Source organism: Colobus angolensis, unplaced genomic scaffold, assembly GCF_000951035.1.
Source record: "Colobus angolensis palliatus isolate OR3802 unplaced genomic scaffold, Cang.pa_1.0 Scaffold88, whole genome shotgun sequence".
Lineage (NCBI taxonomy): Eukaryota > Metazoa > Chordata > Mammalia > Primates > Cercopithecidae > Colobus > Colobus angolensis.
The window spans coordinates 5548924-5571310 of NW_012122709.1; the positions used below are offsets into that span (position 1 = coordinate 5548924).

At 43.0% G+C, this 22387-nt stretch overlaps 2 gene segments (V, D, J or C); both read right to left on the bottom strand.

Annotated features, from left to right (window-relative positions):
- The window catches only part of LOC105503813, a 908479-nt gene that overhangs the window by 36273 nt on the left and 849819 nt on the right, over positions 1 to 22387 (bottom strand). Inside the window, 1 exon segment of the C gene segment in view lies at positions 17181 to 17232. Coding sequence covers positions 17181 to 17232 — 52 coding nt within the window.
- Positions 1 to 22387, bottom strand: part of LOC105503812 — a 594664-nt gene that overhangs the window by 851 nt on the left and 571426 nt on the right.

The window sequence follows — 22387 nt, forward strand, 5'->3', positions numbered from 1 at the left end:
CTATGGAACGGACAATTCCTCGGAGTCCTCCAGAGTCCTGGCTGGACTTTCAGAGGTCATCGAATCCATCCTCCTGTCCTCAGTCAATGTGTTGTCTGACCAAAGACCTGTCTAGTTATTAAGAGCTCCTAGTTTTTATAAAGCTTTCCATTGCTGACAGCCCTTACATCCAAGCAACTGTTCCTTATATCTAATTGAAATCCTGCAAACTGCAGCCTGAGCCCTTTCCCTCTCAAGCTTCCCTGGTTGAAGATGGGATTTCACATAAACATATTCCACAGGGAAACTCATCACAACACACCAAGCTGGTCTCAGTGGTCACTTCTGGGGAGGAGGAAACTGATACTGAAGGAAGGGGCCAAGGTGAATGCTGGCTTTATCTGTAATTTTTTTTTTTTTTTGAGACAGAATCTCACTCTGTCACCCAGACTGGAGTGCAATCCACAATCTCGGCTCACTGCAACCTGTGCCCCCGGGTTCAAGTGATTCTCCTGCCTCAGCCTCCTGAGTAGCTGGGATTACAGGTGCCCGTTACCACCTGGCTACTTTCTGTACTTTTAGTAGAGATGGGGTTTCACCAAGTTGGCCAGGCTGGTCTCAAACTCCTGACCTCAGGTGATCTGCCCACTTCGGCCTCCCAAAGTGCTGGGATTAGAGGCGTGAGCCACCACACCTGGCCTTTATCTGTAATTTGAATGGTTTACAATGAGAAATTTTAATGTATTATTTGGGCAAATCAAAATTAATAATAACATTAAATAGAAACCTGTAATGTATTTAAAAATGGCTTTTGGATCTCAGACAAGCCTTTCTGTGCTTCTCCCAGGCTAAGAAGTCTGGTTCTCTGCCCAGGGCTTTGGACTCCTGGGATCAGAGGAGGGAAATGCGTCAGGATGTATGCTCAGAACAAGCTGGAGGCAACAAGGCCAGGGTGCAGTGCAGGGCCCGGTTCTGTGTGCGCTCATGACTGTCCAGTTGACTTTTGAATTATAACAGAGTAACCTGTTCATCTTCCTGCTCAACGCTAATGGCCCAGCTCCTTCCAAACCTTTCTTGGGGACAAAAGCATTCTAGGTACACTGAAAAATAATTCAAGGGAAGAAGCCATTGCCGATCAAAATCAGGGATGGCTGGAAACACTTACTTGCAATCACAGAAAGTCTTGTGCCCTTTCCAAAGACAAGAGCTGTGTTTCCTGAATTCCCACAGTGGTTTCCTCCATAACAAAAACCCTGAATGCCTGGCCTTGGTGGTTTTCCTGGAAGTTTCCTCTCGTTGGTCCTCTTCCCTGTTAGAATCATCTGGAAATCTCCCCACTTAACCATAGTTTTTGTTTTTCCTTAGCATGTATATGCACACTTCTCCCCGAATCTCTATGAAGTATGGCATAATCAAAATGTTTCTGCTTTGCCTGTCTACCCTGCTGATGAGCTTCTATACATGGAGTTGTAGCCCGGAGATGCATTTCTGAACTGCTTGCAGACTTCTAACTTACTGTTAGCCTGTGAAAGATATTCCAAAGGAAATCCCTGTTTCTGACATCACAATGTACTCTTTGCTGCACTAGAAATAAAAAGGAGTGGTCACTTATCCTAAATAAAGAAAAAGATTTGGAAAATGGCATAGGGTGAGAAGGCTCAATGTAAGATGTTGCTCTTGGCTGGCATACTATCTTTGTTGTCTTTAACATGAAAGTAGCTCTTTGGAAAGTCATCTCTCACTTATCCCTGGAACAAGGGAAATGAGAGATCATGGGGTATCAAAGCCAGGAATCTCAGCGAGGCCAAATAAAGAAAAATGTATCTTTTATGGAGGGTGGAAGGAGAGGGGTCATAGGTGTGCTGGAGTCATTTCCAAAATCAATTTAGTTGGGGCCAAAAATCACACTGGGCTTAACAATGTGTCCAAACAAAGGTTGCTGGGGACAAGCCTGGGGGAAAGACTGGAAAATAAGTTCTGGACAAAGTGTCACGATTCTTTTACTCTTCTTAATAAACAATGAAAAAGATAATTTATATTTGGGTAGCAGAAGACTGGTAGCAACTTTTCCAGTCCTGGAGGGGAGAATTTGGTATTTGGCTCAGCTGTAGAAAGGCTGGGGACTGGGCCTCTGCAAGAGAAGAGCCCAGGACCTAGAGGTCACCCACAAGTCTTAGAAACTTTCCCACTCAACACTCGCAACAGTTTAAACTCAGTGGGAGTCAATATCAGAAAATCACATAAATGGCACTTACTGGGGAGAATATGAAGTCGTGTCCCTTTTCCAAAGATGATTTTGTCATCTCTGTTCACACTGTGATTGGGACCGTAACAAAAACTCCTAGTGACTTTTTTTTGGGGAAAGCTACATATTTTTTGATGGATATTTCACCTTCATGGGACTTAACAGATTCCTATATTGTTCCTTCTCCTGTAATAAACAGGCCTCATTATCGGCTCAGCCATCTTTCTTTGTGTCTTCTAGTTGTTCTGCTTGAATTTTATGCTGCTTATTGCAAATGTGCGGGAGGAAATTGAATGACCTCATTTGACACTGAGAGTGAATTATAAAAGCAACAATTCAACAAACTCCTTTCCAATATCAAACATAATTCTGTTACTGTAGGCAAAAAATACCTGGCAGACAGCCACTGAGCTAGGAATCCACTTTTCAGAGCCCAAACAAAAATGGGGCAGGAATGGGTCACTTAGGGCACATATCTGGATTTCCACCTGAGAAGGAACTGCATTACAGAGCCCTCCCTTCACCCTGGTTCTACGCCTTAAGTTCTAGAATTTGCCATGTCACCAAATTCTGAGGATACCTTGCCTTATGTTTGCTGTACTCACTATAGCCCTGCCCTAGCTGGAGGTCATGAGCTTCATTCATTTTAGCCCAGAGGGATCCCCATCTTTTAGGAAATGTTCTCCTTCCACAGTCCATGGATGTGGTCTCTCACCACCAAGAGATGGAAGCCTTATGCCATTGCCATCAACCCTTCCTCATGGTCTACCTGACCCCAAAGATGCTCTTTATCATAGTCGTTAAAAAAAAAATTAACATGGGATGGGTATGTTCACTACATCTAAAACAAACCTATGGAGTCATCTATCTCATTTCCTTGTCTTCCAGCATTTCCCAAGGCAGAACCATTTAAAACTAGGCTATCCTATTTTAAAGCTCCTTGGGTTAGTCATTCCATAATCTTAATTATAACCTGCTGTAGGGTTTAATAATAGTCAATGTGGTGACACCAACCTCTTAATATTATTTTTTTGGTTGGACATTTGGATGGGTCCTGTTGTCTCCAAAATGGCAATGTGGAGAAACGCACACCCCAGGAGCACACCCGGGAATGCCAGGCTCTTGAATGCCTATTTCCCTCCTTTTCAAGGAGGTAGATTTAAAAAGTTTTATTCCCCATGGAGGAATTGATCATTAAACAAAAATCATGCTATCATATCTGCCATTTTATTTCACTCTGAATTTCCTTTTAGGTGTCTATAAAGCCACCTGGGATTGTCAATTCATTTCTGAATCGTTTTCTTCTTCCACTGCATTTGAATAATCAGGCTGTGTTTTTAGTGAAATTTGACATTATGGGACTAAATGTGGACATTTGTCAAAATGCGACAATGTTTGGGTTTCTTATTAGATCTTTTTGAAATGAATATATATGCAGGCACAAGAGACAAAGAAGGTAACTTATAAATGTTAGTAGCATTTAAAATGAGATGGAGTCTCATTTTTAATAGAATGGAAAACAAGTTCTGTGGCTAAAATCAGAGCATACACACAAATCATTGCAGAACCCAGTTTAACAGACACTGCGGCTGTAAATAGCTCATAGCCCCATATCTCTCTAGAAGAAAGACGGCTAAGCTACCATGTTAAAGGTGATTTGGGATGGTCTCATTTTGCCTTTATTTATCATTATTGCTCTAGTCTCAATAGTCATGCATGTTTCATGTATTTGCAACAGTCATTTTTCAAGAAGGACATTTGTTTACATATTAAATTAAATCTCCACTAACTTCGCGGGATTTATTTGTTTGGTCAAATATCAATAAAACATGGCCACTTACTGGGCTTCACCACCAGCTGAGTTCCATCTCCAAAGATGACTCTGACATTGTTATTTCCACAGCACTTCCTGCCTTTACTGAAACCCCTGGTAAAACCCTTCCAAACGCATAGCGTTGTGGTGAGGGGGCAGTTAGACTCTCCTTGTTTTTTTTTTTTGGCTTTTGCTGTGTTTCTGGAAATTGGCCTTTTATGATAGGAAGAAAAATTGGTTCTGCAACATAAAGCAAACCATTTCTCCTTTAAAAATACCAGACTTATGAGCTTTTAAAATTCTTTTGCATTTCTAGGCATAAAACTGCCAAAGCTGAATCTAGTTTGTTAACAACTCTTGCTGTCATATGTGTGAGCTCAGCCCTAGACACACAAGTTTGAAGGGATGGTACATTCCTACACCCACAGGGATATTTTCCAGCTACAGAGCCATCCCAGCTCACCTCCAGACTCAGTGATCAAGTTATTTCAAAGCCTTCTCAATGCGTAATAATGCTTATTTGATAGCCTAAAAAACGTTTCATGAGGGAAGAGTGGCAAAAGTTAAACAGTCCTATTTTTTTTCTCCCCAAAGAAGTTCCACCATGGACCCATGTGCTGTTTCAGCCAGGAAGGGGTAGAGAGTCTAGGCATGAAATAAATGGGAGAAGAGAACATTTTCTATTATAAAAAGGATTGCATCCTAAAGGCAGAGATAGACACACAACAGCTCCTTTATCACAAAGCTGAGCATTGGCTGAGCTTTAGTATACATGGAGTATCTGGAGAAAAGAGAGAGGGGTGAGCATTCCAGACAGTGATACCACGTCACTGACTTTCTTGGTTAAAAGTAAGGCTTACGTAATAGAAATTTAAGCTTGGAGAGAGAAGAAGTCCCCAACATGACTGTAACTTGCTGATTCTTTACATTTCAAGAGGAAGCGTTCAAAACTGATCTCATTTCTCTCCTTTCATCCTGGGAGCAGTGGGTGTCCAAAGTAAACATAAAGAACTTATTCCAGAGAAAACAAAAGGGAAGCAAACATAGGAAATAGAGTGACAGATATGTGGATCACAGTTCTAATACTGAGCTAAGTTACCCTTAGCCTTCTCTTTCCCCTACCCAACCCCTAGAAGTTAGACTTGCCTGACTTCTCAGCACTCTTCCCAAGGATGGCTCTGGAGTCTCTTTTGAAAAATAAAGAAAATAAAACATGGCCTATAGAAGAAGGCGTTTGGACCAGCCTTCTTCTATAGGACTTACAATTCTATTATACAGAATTGTATAAATAGGTTAGCAGAGGTTGTATTTGCCCAGGTAAAGTTATGTTCAGGTTCAATGAATGACTGGGAAATTGGGTTCACAGAAGCATAAAACCTGCAGCATTTAGTAGAGAACAATTCGATTTTCTCAACTAAATTTTTCCACAGTAGTCTTTTTGTCCCCTGAGGTTTATCATAAAATTAGCATGTTTCCCCTTCCCTGACTGTGGTGTGCCATTCAGGAGAATGGGAAATTTGGACAGCCTGCTATATTACAGCAGGCAAGAGATGACGGCAGTGAACAAAGTCAACCTTCAGACCTCCTTTCCACCAAAGGGTGGCTGTCGCTTCCCACTTGCAGTGGACATAGAATCCACCTGACACTTGCCACTACTTACGTACTTGGCTGGACAGCAAGCAGAGTGCCAGTTCCAAAGATGAGCTTGTTTCCACTACCGCCATAATTCACACAGTCCTTCAGAGCCTTACACTAACCCTTAAGGAGGGGCATGGCAGGATGGGGTGAGGACAGCTTTGCGGCTTTCCAGACTTAGAACATCTCAGTCCCAGTGCAGCAAAAGCTGACTTGCAGGCATTGCTGCAGCCTCCATATTTCCCCTGACATGCCCTGACACTGTCATTTAAGTTACATCCCAAGGCCCAGAACCCTGAGTGACTCCAGCAGTGACCAAGAGCTTTGCAGGCATCTGCTCTCCACGTGGGACAGCAGCCTGAGGCAAGGATGTCAGGAGAGCTGCAGACTTGCTATTTTTCACCTTTGAAAATTTCACAGTCTTTGGCTGTGACCCTTTCCTTTTTCTCTGAATTTGGTCTTCCAATGGAATGAAGCTGGTTCTGTCCTTGGGAAAGAGTTTTAACCATATCAGAGGGAATTAGATATTCCCTAACAACCCAGCTCTCCTCTCTTAGAGGGCTACTTAAGCATTATTCATTCCGGAAGCTACTATCCCAAACAAAAGAGTTGGTGGCTGACATTGCTTCTCACTGGGAGTGGAGACCCCATTTGGGTCGAGTGCATTGTCTCCAGCAGGCTGAATTGTTCTTAAAAATATAATGTGCATGCTATATTTTGTGCATTATTCAACTAGCGTCTCCTCTCCCTTACAGTCACATCTCTGAGACTTACCTGGCTTTATAATTAGCTTGGTCCCAGCGCCCCAGATTAACTGATAGTTGCTATCCACACAGACACAAAAACCTTAACAAAAACCTTCACTGTCCTTCCGGGGATCCTATTAGAGATAAAGCCCAGATAAAAAGTCTAGAGCAAAGCACATAAAACAATGAAACAACGTAGGAATATTGGCTATTGAAGATTATTTGCTCATTTAATTACATTTGATTCCCTTGCCCATTATAGATTCCAGACACAGATTGTGAAATCGAATGACCAAACATCCAAAGTCAATCTAGGTCTCTCTGCATACAAGGGAAGCATAATTCAGAAACAGTTTTCAAATTGGAGAAGTTGAACTTGCTTCATCTTCCCTGATATTTTAAATAAAAATGCAAAAGAGGGAAACAGATCATTTGTTTAGAGTCATAATGCATCTGATGCTCTAGTGCCTTCTTTTCACTGCTGCTAAGATTTGAGTCAGCACCATGGTGTTCACATATAAGTTAAATTGTTCACATATAGATTAATTGGTTTAAAGAGGGTTCTGCAGCTATAGGTGTTAAAGACCCCTACAGAGCTCAGAGTTGGAAAGGGTGGCCTGCAGTGCCGTGAGAACGTGCCTGTTTATAGAAAACACCTTTTCAGGCTGGGTGCTATGGCTCACGCCTGTAATCTTTGGGAGGCCGGAGTGGGCAGATCACCTGAGGTCAGGAGTTCAAGACCTGCCTGGTCAACGTGGTGAAAACCCGTCTCTACTAAAAATACAAAAATTAGCCGGGCGTGGTGGTGGGTGTCTGTAATCCCAGCTACTTGGGAGACTGAGACAGGAGAATCGCTTGAACCCGGGAGGTGGAGATTGCAGTGAGCCAAGATTGCACCACTGCACTCCAGCCTGGGCAACAGAGAGAGAAACTTCGTTTAAAAAAAAAAAAAAAAAGAAAGAAAATAAAAGAAAAAAAGAAAAACAAAACACCTTTTCAAAATGGCTTCTTGGTTTCTAGTACTTACTTGGAAAGACTTGTAATCTGGTCCCAGTCCCAAAGATGAGCTTGTTGGCATCATAAGACACAGTGATACTGAGATCTACAAAAACCTCCTAAGCCCCTTGGCTCTTCCCTGTCACTGGCACCAAATGACTATCAATAGCAAAGAAGATTTGGGGATACATTTAAAACATCAAAACAATCAAACAGTCAGGTTTTGTTTCAGTCAAGTTTCATCTTCTGAAAATGTCTATGGCCTGTGCTTATTATGTTTTCAATGCATTAAGTGATAGCTTAAGACAGTTCACTGTAAGAAAATAGGGAATCTCAAGCTCTAATCCCAGGTATGATTTCTTTTGGTTTGACTTAAATTATTTAACTTGTCTGTGTGTCAGCTTTTCTGTCTGTGACATATGTTTGATGATGTATGACCCTGTTTACCTTATTAGAGAATGCTGTGAAGACAAAAGGGCCGAGGATGGCACGGTGGGTTGCAGCATTGAAATGCATTGTGAATAATGTGGGGGAAAATATGATGGTTCAAGTCAGGGTATTATTAACATGAATAGCAGGGACTATGCTAGCTGAAGTTTATTGTCGAAATAATAACCACAAAGCTTTCTTAGTAAAAACTGAAGGAGAATATATCTGTCTTGTGTGTTTTTCCACAAGAAAGTCAGTGGAAATAACCACTTAATCTGCCAGAAGAGACAGGCATGGAAAAGGTCAGCTGGATTCTGAAGTCTGACTGCCAGGGGAGGAGAAGAAATGATTGTCCTCCCACAGCAGTGAGTGAGCATAGATTAGGTTCCCACGACATGCTAATGCCCTTGGCTATTGGCAGCATTAAGTGGAACCAATCAAAGTTATTTTAAAAAATGAATTTGACCATCTTAATGGTAAAAATGACTGTGTAGGTAGACCCAGAGACTGTTTCTCATCAGTGACTGCAAAATGTGTGTGTGTGTGTGTGTGTGTGTGAGTGTGTGAAGAACTGTTCTATATGATTTACAGACATAACAGCCCACAGAAATGAGAAAAGATATACTTACCTGGTAAAACAATCACTTGAGTGCCGGACCCGAAATGGAACACATTCCCAAAGCCTATCCACAATGGCTCATTCTTTTACAAAAACCTTGTCGTCTCTTCATAACCACATGTTTTGTGTCCCAAGGTGGAAGCTAAAGCTTCTCAGGCATGAGAGAAGATTCAGACACGCATATCATGAATGCCATGGTATTCCTTATTTCGTGTCAGCACTTCCTTCCTGAGGCTTTTCCTTATCCTGGGCCCAGCTCCAGCCTTCATGCAGGCAGTCTGTGTCCCTTGGTGGCCACCTCCACCTCTGCAGGGGCTCTGCTGGGGCCAACCCTCAGTGAAGATTCCCTCAGGGCCCTGGGCCATTTGAGGATCACTCAAGGAGCTAGGAAACTCCTCAGAAATACAGCTGGTTTCTGTATGGTTACAGAGGCAGGCAGCAGTGTGCGTGGGGGTGCCGGTGCTGGGCATGGGCATAGCAGTCAGGAATTCAAAGGAGAGAGCAGGGATTTGCATACAGGAGTTGGAGATGGAAGGAGTAGGATCTAGAGAGGAAGGGTCTGAAAACTAAGGCAAGAAGGGTAGACACACACTAACAACGAATGTCAAAATTAGTCACGCTCTGCTTGGTGAGCACACACAAGTTCTAGGGGAAAGAAATTTTCCTGGCTGTGTCAGTTGCCCTGACCTATTTAGTACTGTTCTACCTCCTGTGACAACCTCTTAGGTGCAGCTGAGACGCCCCACACCACAAACAGAGACCACGTCCCTGTCTTATTTCTGTCTCAAAGAGCCATCTGACCAAATGTTCCACACGAGGGGGTAGGAACAGCAGCCACAAAAAGATACTCAGAATCTGTTTCGCTCTTCCTAATTAGGCTGTCAATCTGTTTAGCTAATAAGTCGTATAAAATGTCTTAATCTCTTCTAAGGAAAGGAGTCATATAAATGCAAAATAGCAGCAGCAATAAGTCAAATGGCTTGCTGGGTATCTTTTCTTCGTGTGAAGAGATGCTGTTTAGTAGAAGGGACGTTTAGTAGAAGGGAAACTTTCTGTGTGGAGAGGAGACAGACTGGGAAAAAGCACAACAGCATTTGTTTTTATTAGGCTGAGTCTATACAGCACAAAGTAAAACAGATTTGGCAATTATTTAGGTAATGTGACATTCAATTCATGCAGTTTTGAGCACAAAGAAGTTTTCTCAAGGAAGTCCCTAAATACCTGGATCAGTTACCAACATTAATCAAAGTAACTGGACAATTGGGCTGTATAGACACAAACTAATAAATGTACCCCGAGATGGTTCTTCAGAAAGGCTTATATTTTATAAACCTAACATTAAAACTAGCCCAATATTTGTAACCACTGTCTTCATTTTGGCACTGCAATTAATGGTTCCCAATTTTGCTTACAACACGTCTTCCATTTAGAGCCGCAAAGGTAAGGGTGACCTTCTCCCTAGAGAGTTTTATCAGGTTAACACATGGAAGCTCATTTAGAAATTCATTAGGTGTCTGGGATGTGAGAACTCGTCATTACAGATTAAGAGCTTTTTTGTGAAGTGGTAAGGACTTACAGGGAATAACGGTGAGTCTTGTTCCAGTCCCAAAGATGAGGTTGTTTACCCCAGTTTGACACAGTGTTTCTGCCCAGTACAAAAACACTTTCCTACTAAGCTAAATTTTCTTCCTCTCCTTCCTCCTTATTTAACTTATTTATTTTATATTTTTAAATATCTATTTTTAGAGACAGGATCTTACTTGGTTGTCCAGGCTTGAGTGCAGTGGTGTGATCTTGGCTAACTGTAGCCTTGACCTCCTGGGCACAAGTGATCCTCCTGCCTCAACCTCTTCAGTAGCTGGGATGACAGACGCATGCCACCATGCCTGGCTATTTTTTTAAAAAATTTTATTTCTTTATTTATTGTAGAGATGGAGGTCTCACTGTTGCTCAGGGTAGTCTTGAACTCCTGGCCTCAAGTGATCCTCCTGCCTCAGCCTTCCAAAATGCTGAGATTACAGGTGAGAGCCACTCCTCCCAGCTTCCTTCTTCTATAAAGTTTGCCAGGGGTATGTTACACACATTTGGACTTCTGCTTGGTGATAACCTTTGAAAAACCTTCCAACGAGAAGTGCTGTCTTCCATGTTTCTTAACAATCCAAACAACGAATAGTCCCCTTTCTCTCTCTCTCCCCATTTTCTTCTCCCAAACAAAAACATACCATTTCCATGCTGCCCGTTTTCTCCTTGGAAGACAGAACTTGAATAATTCTGGTGGTCACAAAGGTGGATTCTACTTTGGTATATTATTACAAAAAATCACCTTCTTTTGTGTGAACCACCCACATTTGATGTTTTTATTTCTTCCAAGTCAGCCAAACTGACATTCTCTCAGCCTTAACCTAGGAATTCCAGATCCAATACACCCCTCTTTTTGCCTCTAGCTGAAACCAAGTGAGTTAGAAAAGACCCTATTAACCAGACTTTACACACGTTCTACTTACTTTAAAAGGAAAATATAACCTAAGAGTAAGAGTCTTTGGTTAGAAGTTGAGACAGAGAAGATTAAACAAAAAAATGAACGCAGTGGATAACTGCAGTTCACTTGGAAACATCCAGACCTACTTGGTTTTACTTGTAAAGTTGTCCCTTGTCCAAAGATCAGTTTGTCTGTGTTGCTAGAGGCACACTCTAATGCTGTACTTTACAAAAACTATCAATGGGGATCATTTCCATTTTTCTCCCTTCCCTCCAGCAACCTGACATAGTAGCAATAAAAACATATTAACTGAAAACTTTCTATTGACCTGCCACCATGCAAGGTCCATTTATAGGTATTAGCTCTTTAAATCTCATAACATCTCAGTGAGCTAGGTACTATTATCATCCCCATTTTACGGATGAGAAAAATGAGGCATAAAGAGATTAAGTAACGTGCAGAGTTAGGATTTGTCTGAACAGTGTGATTCCAAAATTCATATTCTTAACCTCTATGCCATACCTTTCATTAGCCACTCTCCCCTGCCTGCCATTTTGGGTTCTCCTTTGAAGTTTGTATACCAGTCACATTGATAAAATAGTTCATTGACCTAATAAATATATCCGAGATAGTTCTTCTGAAAGACTTACATTTCATAAACTGAATATTAAAACAAATCCAATATTTATACCCATTATCTTCATTTTGGCACTGTAACAGACATTTCCCATTCTTTTTTTTTTTTTTTTTTCTGCATGTGTCTTATATTTAGAGCTGCAAAGGTAAGGATGACCTTCTCCCCAGAGAATCTTATCAGGTTAGCACATAGAAGCCCATTTAGAAATTCATTAATGTCTGTATCCAAGATGTCTTTCCTGAAGCCCTTTGGCTCTGTGGACAACTCCCCTTGCCCTTATCCAGCTTTGCCAAGCCTGGAGCTCCAAAACTGACTCAGGACCTGGCTTCAGTCAAAGCCACAGCAAACACTGCTGGGAACACAATTTGGTGTGTGGAACAAAATTCTGAACAGTGTAGGTGGTCTGTAAGATGCTCCTGAAGACTCTTGCAGAGAATAACTTCTCAGAAGAGGCCAGAATTAGGATGAAATCAGTTCCTTTCCTGTTACCTCTAGCACATCCACAATAAGGTTCTAAGCCAAAGAGAACTGAGAGATGCAGGAGTTATATGGCAAGTTTGAGTCATTCTGGATAATCCACACTGGGGAGATGTGCTCTAGCATGATCACGAGCATGGCTGTGAGTCCTGAGAGTTCCCAGCACTTGACCTGTCTTTGGCTGGAAAGCAGCAGTATTTACCAATGGCCCACGGTGAGGCTGGCACAGTGCAGACTAAAGCGGCCATGAAATGTGCTGCACACTTTCACCTTCTGTAATATTCAGTGCTCCCAGACAGGCTTTTTTGGAATGCACGAATATATTTGCTCTCTAAGAAAACAGCTGAACACTCCAATGGCCTTCCTACCCTGCTCATCTGGATCCCTCTACCTGGTTATTTTGATTGAGGGGTAGGCAAGGGTTCAGCTTTGGTGGACAGGAAGAAAACACTAGCCATAACTAGATATTTTAAACATCAGGGCTAAAAGAAGGAGGCAATTTCTGAGATATTTCAAACTGCACAGACAGGATTGACAGAGTTAACATGAAGACTCACTTGGATTTACTGCCAGGCTTGTTCCCAATCCCCAAATCAGCTTACGGTTGTTGCCAGCATTACACAGTCATAGAAAGCTTTACCAAAACCGACCAGGCCAATGTGTATCAGGAAATCCCTTTCAATCCCCAAATCTGGCCGGCATTCTCCTCCAGCTGGGACCCTGGCCAGAGGCAGCAGAAAAGACTGTTTATTATGGCGGTCTATTCACAGCATGCTCAGGGTGGAAAGGCTCTTCTGAGGTTAACTAGTTCATCCCTCCACCTCCTGACAAAGCTGCCTTCTGACCAGGCCAGCAAGGAGCATAATCCTGACAAAGCCGCTGGAGAAGGATTCCCCCACTGCAGTGCTCACCCAGCCCATGTTCTACTCAGTCAGACTTTCTGACCCAAATGGTTAAGACAAAAAGGACAAGAAATCTGTTTTTCTCCAACACCTTTTTTTCCCATGCCAGGTAGTTACATGTATGTTCATTTTCACTTATACATATGCCATGTATTGATAACGTGTAACCATTATAATTAATATAAAAAAATTAAGTAGACAAAATAGAAAACAGAGCTCAGTGCTATGGCTTCCTTTTGAAATTAGAGCATTCATTATGGATTCAGCAGAGATACAGGGTTTGACCATTAACCTTGTTCCCCCTCCAAATGTGAGCACGTTGCCTGCATTATTATTCACACAGTGATCTTCAGCTGAGCAAAAACCTCCTAGAAACTGAACTAAGTTTTCCCTAAAGATCTTCTGGAAGGAGCGATATCGTGAGCACAGAGAATATTAAGTAATTGTCACAGTAATAACCTGGCACAGGATCCCAGTGTCAGTTTGGATTTCACGACTGTTTCCATACTGGATAAATAAAGGATAGTCTTTCTACATGTTCTAAAGAAAGAGTTTTCCCGTACAGGCCCAGAATACTGAATGCCAAAATCCTAGCATATCCACTGTTGTTTTAGATAATTATTCTCCAGGGTTCTGAAAATTATATACCTCACTTGGACATAGTAGGGACAGTTTATGTTCACAGCACCAAAGCAAAAGCAGTCAGAGAGACTGTTGTCACAGTGGGAGGGATTGAGGGAAGCTGTCACGGTCCACCTGGCAGGAGGGGTTGGCGTGCTGATCACACCTTCTGGGTACTCGAGCCAGGCACCTCTGATCAAGGTCAGCTCAGGAACATCTGAAGGGATGCCCAATCTTTTCAATCCACAGAACTCAAGACAGTCCTATGCAATTGTCTGCCCTGGAATCCACCCTGGACTCCAACTCCAGATCTTTTCATCCCCTGCTTTGCTAGTCACCAGGAAAAGGACTTTTCACCACTTCCTATCCTTGTCCTAGGAGAGGCTTTTCCACTCTTACCGTCCCTTCCCCAGGACATAACACAGCTCAAGGACTAATCAGAAACAATCCTCTTATGACTAAGAAGCTGGCTTCTCCCATTTTTCCTGCATGATCCTTTTGAGCTTCTCTCAATTTTGAGGTACCTTACAGAAAGTCTGAGCCCGAAACTCCATGGGCACCACCACTGAGTGGCCAGCATGGTCTCCTCCTACTTCCTCAGCCCCGGCCGCATTGAGGACCAGGGGCTTAACAACTGGCATTAGGAATGGAGCACTCCAAAGGGAAACCAACAAACATGCAGCCTGTAAATCTCTGACTTGGATTATATTAGTGTTATTTCAGGGACAGATCTCTCCTTTCCAAACCCATTACAGAAGCCATCTCTCTCCTCCCTACTTTGCTTCTTTGTCTGATGGATCTCTTACCTTGGCCTGCTTAATTAAAAAATGATATAATTTTTCACACCATTCCTATGAAACTAAATCTGGTAATGCCTATGCTGGGTTTCAAGGCTGAGAGACGGTGAAACCAAATTTTGTCACCTGTGCCAGCCTGTTTTAGGTGGTGGGTCCAAGATGTGTGATTTATGGACACAGGGTACAGGTGTGGGCATGTGTAAATATTCAAGGGAGGCAGATGCCTAGTTTTCCTGGAGCAGAGCATTCATGAAAGGGAATTGCTGGAAATAAATCTGGAGAACAGAAAGGGCCTAGATTTTAGAGAGCTTTGAGTGACATGCTAGGATCTGGACATGATTTCCCCTTGAGATGATTTCTCAAAACATGAATGCCCAGATGAAGCATTGAGTTGCACAGAGGAGAGGGGCATAAAAAGAGGCAGAAAAATGAGTAAAAATTGTAAAGTGACAATATAGTTTTAAAAGAAGAGAATAAAGAACACAGAACTCCTGTTGTGTTTACAGGAGTTTCTCGAGACCTTCAAGTCATAAACATTTTTCTAATGATGGATACAATTCTTATGAAATTGGCAGCAAGTCCATCATGGTAAACCTCAGAGCTCTCCTTCACCCCTCCTGCCCAGAGTAGAGGGAACCAGAATTGCCACTTCAGATAGCAGTGATTTTAGCTTGCGCAGTTTACATGGGTACTTCCCTTGTCCTACCTTCCCTTGTCCCTCAAACATGAACACCAACAACCTTTAAAATGAAGCCTGTCTTGTCTGTAATACTCACTTGCTAAAACATTCAGCCTGGTGCCTGTTCCAAAGATGTATTTGTAGGTTCCTGAGGTAGTCACAGTGTTATGAGTCTCTACATAAACCAATGCAGTGTTACCATTTATGGAAGCAGCTTTACTCTCCATGAATAAATACGGCATTACATGCACTTTCCCCATTGAAAGCCCTTGACCTCATATTTTTCTAAAAGTAATTTATTTGGGATCATATCTTAATTTATAGAGAAAGTCTTCACTGCTTCTATTGGGTCTGAGTTTGCAAAAGTTCTTCAATCTCATGCTATCTTTATGCGTGTTTATTAATTAAAGAGGCTGATTTAGCAAACATACGAGGACTTAAATATCCAAATGACTGTTGAACCCTCTGAAATATTCCATCTAGGATTCCCCCTGAGAGCCAGTTTATGAGCCACATAAACAAACCCATGACATTATTTTATAGTCACATCTATTTTTGGATCCAAAACAGTATCAGTAACTAGTCGATTCCCCCTAAATTTAATAGTCTTGGTTCTGAAAGGATTTTGATTATCAATAAAAGTAAAATCCACCTTTAAAAGATACAGCCATCATGGATGCTACAAACAGAAAGTGTTTTGGCCTTTGAGGGTGGTTTCAGTGAGGGGCAAGCAATGGACAGTGTTGGATGCTTCAAGCTGAGTGCTTTGACTGGGCCACTCATTGAAATGTGTGAACTCGATTTGTTAACAAATCAGCCACATTACCTTATTGTCACAGCTGGTTCATGTGCAGAGAACTGTTGATGAAATACTATTGAAATGTGAGATGGCAGACATTTTTGCAAATAGGGAGCCTGCAGGAAAGCACCCCTGTTTCTGTAATTCTAACAGAAAAAAACCCCAATAATAACCAAAAAAACCCACTGAATTCTCCAGGTGTGGAGATAGCTTGTACAGTTTTCAATATTGCTTTTTATAATCCATCACGATTACCTGCTCCTTGACAGCTTCACAACTCAGATAAATATTCTGTTTCATTACAGATAATCTAGTGGATGTGGGGAGGCCCTCCCTAGTCCTGGGATTCTCTGCCTCTCCCATAGGGTTGGTTCGGCCAGCCTAGGTAAGGGGGTGAAGTCCGTGTGGGAACCTGCAGTGAGGAAGGGGGCTATCCAAACAAGCAAGCCCATCCATGTGATACCTCAAGGGTTCTGTTCTCTCTCTAGAAAAAGTTACATTGTTCTGCTATCCTCGTAAAGGAAGAAAGCCATGCCAAGCTTGGAACTCCTGCTGCCCCTCCCTTCACTTGAGTCCTTAGTCCACTCGCCTTATTTTTCTGTTTTTCTTTCTTTTTGTTTTTGAGACGGAGTCTCGCTTATCACCCAGGCTGGAATGCAGTGACATGATCTGAGCTCACTGCAATCCCTGCCTCCTGGGTTCAAGCGATTCTCCCGCCTTAGTTTCCCAAGTAGCTGGAATTACAGGTGCCCACCACCACACCCGACTAATTTTTGTATTTTTAGTAGAGATGGGGATTCATCATGTTGGTCAGGCTGGTCTCGAACTCTTGACCTCAAGCTATCCACCCGCCTCAGCCTCCCAAAATGTTAGAATTACAGGCGTGAGCCACTGCGCCCAGCTCACTCGCCTTTATTTTTTAATTCTACCAGACGACACAAGCATCAACTCAACAGGGTCCTTGCCACTTATCTGTTGAGGACACACTTCCTTGGCTATGCCATTGCTTTGGTAGCTTCCCTTTTCATGGGCTTGTTTCTGTCTCTATCACAAAGCTTTGTTTCTTATCTCTGCCTTTCCCAAAGTCACAATGTGCTTTGTGGACCTTTGAAAAACAGTGATTGTAGCATTAGCACAATTTATCAAACTGCCCCGAGACCTGATAACCAAATCCAGCCTCCAGGGAAACATGTATTCATATCTTGCGCACACATCAGACATAGTTAACAACTGCATGCTAAGCAAAGCAATTAAATTCAGCTGTGTTTCAACAGGTCCCATCGGATTTCTTTCCAGAAAGGACAATTAGTAAACCACAAGAACTCACGGGGTGTGACCAACAGCGAGGTGCCTTTGCCGAAGTTCAGTGCATACCCGGAGTTTGAGTTCCACAGTGTGTTCTCCCTAAACAAAAAACCCCTTGCAGTAGCCACTCTGTCCCTTCTCCTATGATTCCTATTAAAGCTAATGTCTGGAAACCAATCACACAGCAGTCACACAGACTGTGGATCATCCCTGGGCCCTTGATGGTGTAAATAAAGCTTCCCTCTTCCATGGGACCATTGCCGAAAAGGTCACCACTCCCTACAGTGATGTGGGTGATCAGTATTGAGATCTGCCACCTGAGGGAGGGGGCCCTGTGACATGTTATGAAGTCTGGGGATTTCCTGTGTCCAGCAGAAGGACGTGCTGGTCCGGACTGGGAACAGCCAGGGGCATGGACAGGAGCAATTCTGTGGGGTTCAAGGGTGAAGGTGGGGGGAAGATATAACAGAGAAAGGAGTTGGCAAGTCTCTTCTCACTCACTCTGCATTGTACTTTAGCTGCACTTACTGCTTTTGCTTTTACTTCCCCAATGTTCTAACAAGTTAAGGGTATAGGATGTTCAGCAAGTTTCCTTAATGTGTCTCCAAAACAGTCATTGGAAGGTCATTCTAGCCCACTTCATCCCATTTACACATAACACATATCACTCTGGAAAAGTTATCCAAGTGTTCAGGACTCTCTGTTCTCTATTTGAGAGCCCTTTCATTCTGTTGCCCAGAGTGACAAAGTCCTGATGATAAATCAGGACTTTGAATCCCCAACACTTACTTGGTTTAACAGAGAGTTTAGTGCCTTTTCCAAAGATGAGATTTCCTTGGCTTCCTCCATAATTCACACAGTTCTATGGGGCTTTACAATAATCAACAGGTGGGGAGGATGGAGGGGGAGACTGAGAAACTGAGATCATCTTCCCCTCTAGTGGAAGTCTCCCCACCTTGCAGCCTCTGTTCCCAGTTCCTTTGCAAGGTCAGGCCAGTTCTCTAAAATTAACAGCTGGCTGTGCAGATAGATCTGAACTTGATCTTAAATCCCCTGTTTTCTTCCTAGAACACTGGGTTCTGACAGAATGCTTGTGCCAGAGGCACATGAGGACAATAGCACCCAGCACAGGAGGTCAACACTGGGGGGGGGCCCAGTGGCTATTTTAGGACCAGGAGCACCATGCCACTTTCTCAGCCATAGTTCTTTTTTTTTTTCTTTCTTTAGATGGAATCTTGCTCTGTCGCCAGGTTGGAGTGCAGTGGCACGATCTTGGCTCATGGCAATCTCTGCCTTCTGGGTTCAAGTGATTGTCCTGCCTCAGCCTCCTGAGTAGCTGGGGCTACAGGCACCCACAACCACGCCCAGCTAATTTTTTGTATTTTTAGTAGAGATGGGGTTCCACCATGTTGGCCAGGATGGTCTCCATCTCTTGACCTCATGATCTGCCCACTTCGGCCTCCCAAAGTGCTGGGATTACAGGAGTGAGCCACCTCGCCTGGCTTATATTTAGCATTTTTTTATACCCAGAGCCAATGACGAAACCAGTGAAATTTTCTACTTCTTCTTGACCTAATTCTTAGGATTGCCAGAATTCATCAACTAACAGACTTCCAACCAGCTCAGGGTCTCAGGCACAAAGAAACCAGGTGCTTAGATCCTCTTGGGAGTGGCAGTGTCTTAACGCCACAGAAACTGCCCAGAACAGCGCCACCGCTCACTCAGATCAGCTTTTAAGGTTGAACCATTCCCCCAACTTACTTGGTTTTACTGTCAGTCTGGTCCCTGCTCCAAAGCGCATGTCATTGTTATTGTCACAGTAATACCTGCTTTAACAAAAACCCCCTGGGGAAACCTTGCAGCCAGCTCCCAGCATGGCAGGGACAAGGGAGAGCAGCACTGATCAGTACCATACCACACACAGTTCCGTTCTTCTTTTCCTACAGGAATGGGGCCATTTGGTCATGTTTCTAGACTGTAAACATGGACACTTTTCAGGGCACTGAGCACAGTTAATTGAGACCCCAAATTGGCACACTGGGACGTAATCAGCTTTCAAACAGGTCCCTGAATGGTGCATAAACCAATACTGCAAACAAATCATGCCCAGGTACACTATTTGTCTTCAGGGACCACTTTGTATGAAGAACTGCCTGGTGAGATGCTCCAGAACTTCTACAATTTGCATCTTACTCACAGGTTCAAAATACCCAAACTACGCATCTATGTAATTTCATATAAATTATCATGTATTCATTTCATAATTGCACATAATGAAACATGGCAGTGCTTTGGGAGAGAGGAGTCGGCATTTGTTTATGTTCCTAGAGGGTCAAGGTTTTGCTTTTACTTCACCAATGTTCTAACAAGTTAAGGGTGTAGGATATTAAGCAAGTTTCCTTAGTGTGTCTCCAAAACAGCCATTAGAAGGTCATTCTAGCCCACTTCATCCCATTTACACATAACACATATCACTCTGGAAAAGTTATCTGAGTATTCAGGACCCTCTGTTCTCTATTTGAGAGCTCTTTCATTCTGTTGCCCAGAGTAACAAAGTCCTGATGATAAATTAATTCTCAAACCACTGTTCTAAAGGATATACACAGGGTAATAAAGACTGAAGAAGCTTGGAGCAGAGAGGTTCTGTTTTCACAGGTGGAAAGGAAAACCTCTGTAACAGGTATAAAAATAGCACAAGAACTGACTGAATGCAGGTATGTATCCTCAGTGAGATAACCTCCCGCTGGAAGGAAGGAAGGACTGCATCCAACCAGGATATCCCCTCTGCAGTATCCCTTGTTTTAAAGGAACACACAGTTAAGTTACCTCACAGTTTCTGTTACCTACCAAGGGTGACCTGAAGTCTTGTTCCAGTCCCAAAGGTGAGTTTACTGGCAGTGCCGGTGTTTACACTGTGAGATGCTTCATAACAGAAACCTGCTGCTTGACTTTCCATCTGGTCTTCCCTCCCTCACTCGGAACTCTCCCCATGATCTCTCCCAGATGGGCAACCGGGGTGAGCCCTCATGGATTCATTTCCCTTTCCCAAACTCCACAGTATTAATTCCTATGAGGGCAGCAGGGCTCTGGCCAGATACCCACTTGACTAACATTACCTGCTGGTTGCCCTTTTTGACCTCAGTTGATCATGGGGTGCTGACTAGATGGTTAAGGCTGAGGAGCTGTCAGGTTCAACTCTGAAGACATTGAGAGTTGAATTCTTTGTCCTTTCTCTTTCTGGGTTTTATCTTAATGAATCCCTCTTGTCATACTTGATGAGTGATGGGGCCGAGAAATCAAATGATTAATAACTGTTCTAATTTAAGGTCCCTAAGTCAGGTAGAGAAGAAGGTATAAAGACAGAAAAGGAGAAATGGCCACATCTCTATCTACACAGCCATTTCCACATTTCCTATGAGAGCAATTTTCGTTGCAAAGGTGCTGCTGGCAAAGTGGCCTCCATATGTTCATGACCCATCCTAAGCTCATATCTTTTGTCTGCTGGCATTCAGATTTTCCAATGACGGACTCCCACTCAAACACAGTTGCCAAAGGGCAGATCTCAGGAGTCCTCCAAAGCACAAACTGCATCACCTCCTTCTCTACATGGCTCAAAACTTTCCATGTACTTAGGACAGTGCCAACAATGGTAGTGACACCAAAAGCACATAAGCCAACGTCTAGAAATGCCCCCATGAGGACTGCATTTTGAACCGCACCTCCCAGGCAAAAGCACTTACAGGGCTGGACGATTAGACGAGTCCCTTTGCCAAAGGTGAGTCTGTCAGCACTTCCTCCTGAATACGCACTCTGGGCCAACCCTTTACGTAAACCCCTCTGCCAGAAAAACTCATGCCCTGAACTTCCCAGAACCTCCATCCACAGCTGCTCTGAAACCCACAGACACCAGGTACAGCTAATAGCCCTGGTCATTGCTACTGGTCACTTCTCCCTCTCCTCTGTTGCTGGCATAAAAGCTTGAAACATACATAACCAGAGTAAGGGCCCTGGAGATGATGACTTCAGTTTCTTGACACACTGCCAACCAACTGCCTCACTGTTGGTTTCTTGATGAGTGTGGACCTGGCCACATGACCCTCATGTAGGAGAGATGGGAAGAATGGAGGGCCCTTAGCTACAAATATTAAAAGAAGTATGAAAAACCACCATGGTTTGTTGATCTGGAATCCAAAGGAGGACAACTCAAATGTCAGGCTAGAACAAATAATAGGAAAAGGCATAAAGATCTTACTTTCTGCTCAGACTTACTGGGCCTAACTGCTAAACGAGTCCTGGTCCCAAAAATCAGCTTGTCTCCGCTGCTTTTCTTCTCACTGCTGTCAGCAGCTTTACAGAAACAGGGCAGACACCTGTCACCAGTGTCTCCTCACCAACCTGTCTACCCAGGCTTCTTCATGACACTGATCCCACAAATGCCCTACAAAGTCTAGCAGTGTGTAGCTTTTCTTACACATCTCAAAGTCACAGGCTCAGGATAAATCTCCAAGCTCAAAACTACAGATTGAGGTTTCCATTTTGGAAGTCTAGACACCCAAATAGCAAGCACTGTGGTCACAGAGATGCTGACAATTTTTTTTTTTTCAAATTTAACAGAATTTTAAAACTGTGGGTCTCACCAGTGAATGGATGTGATAAACGCTCTCAAAGGCAACACATGGAAATTCTTAATGAATCACACTAATGAAATGCTTGTGTTGCACCTGGAATTTCACTTCTCCTTTCTTTAGAATCAAATACTTCTCAGTCAGAAAAAATTTATTTAATATACAATGAAACCCAGGTTGGGACTTGAGTGTATTTTATACTCACAAGGCTTGACTCTCAGAATGGTTCCTGTGCCGAAGATCAGCTTGTTTCCATAGTCTACACAGCATCAAACTCCTCTACAAAAACAGTGGTTGAGCATGGGTGGTGTGTGGGGTGGGGCCGAGTTACTTGGTTCTGGAAACAGAGGACTGTTCCACTTTGCATTTAGGACCTGATGATATTTGCCCAAGAGGCTGAAGACGTTGTAATAATTGCAGGAACTTGTAAAAGTAAAAAGGCCAATTGTTTATCGGAATTTGGCTTCCCTCTGCTCTTTGCTGCTTGGACTAGGGTAAATGTTACAACTCCCCCAAGGTTTACTGTATCTTTTCTTTCAGGATTTTTCTAGTCCTCCAGCCAGAATCTTCTTTCATCTCATGAATTCTAATCATAGTCCCTTGT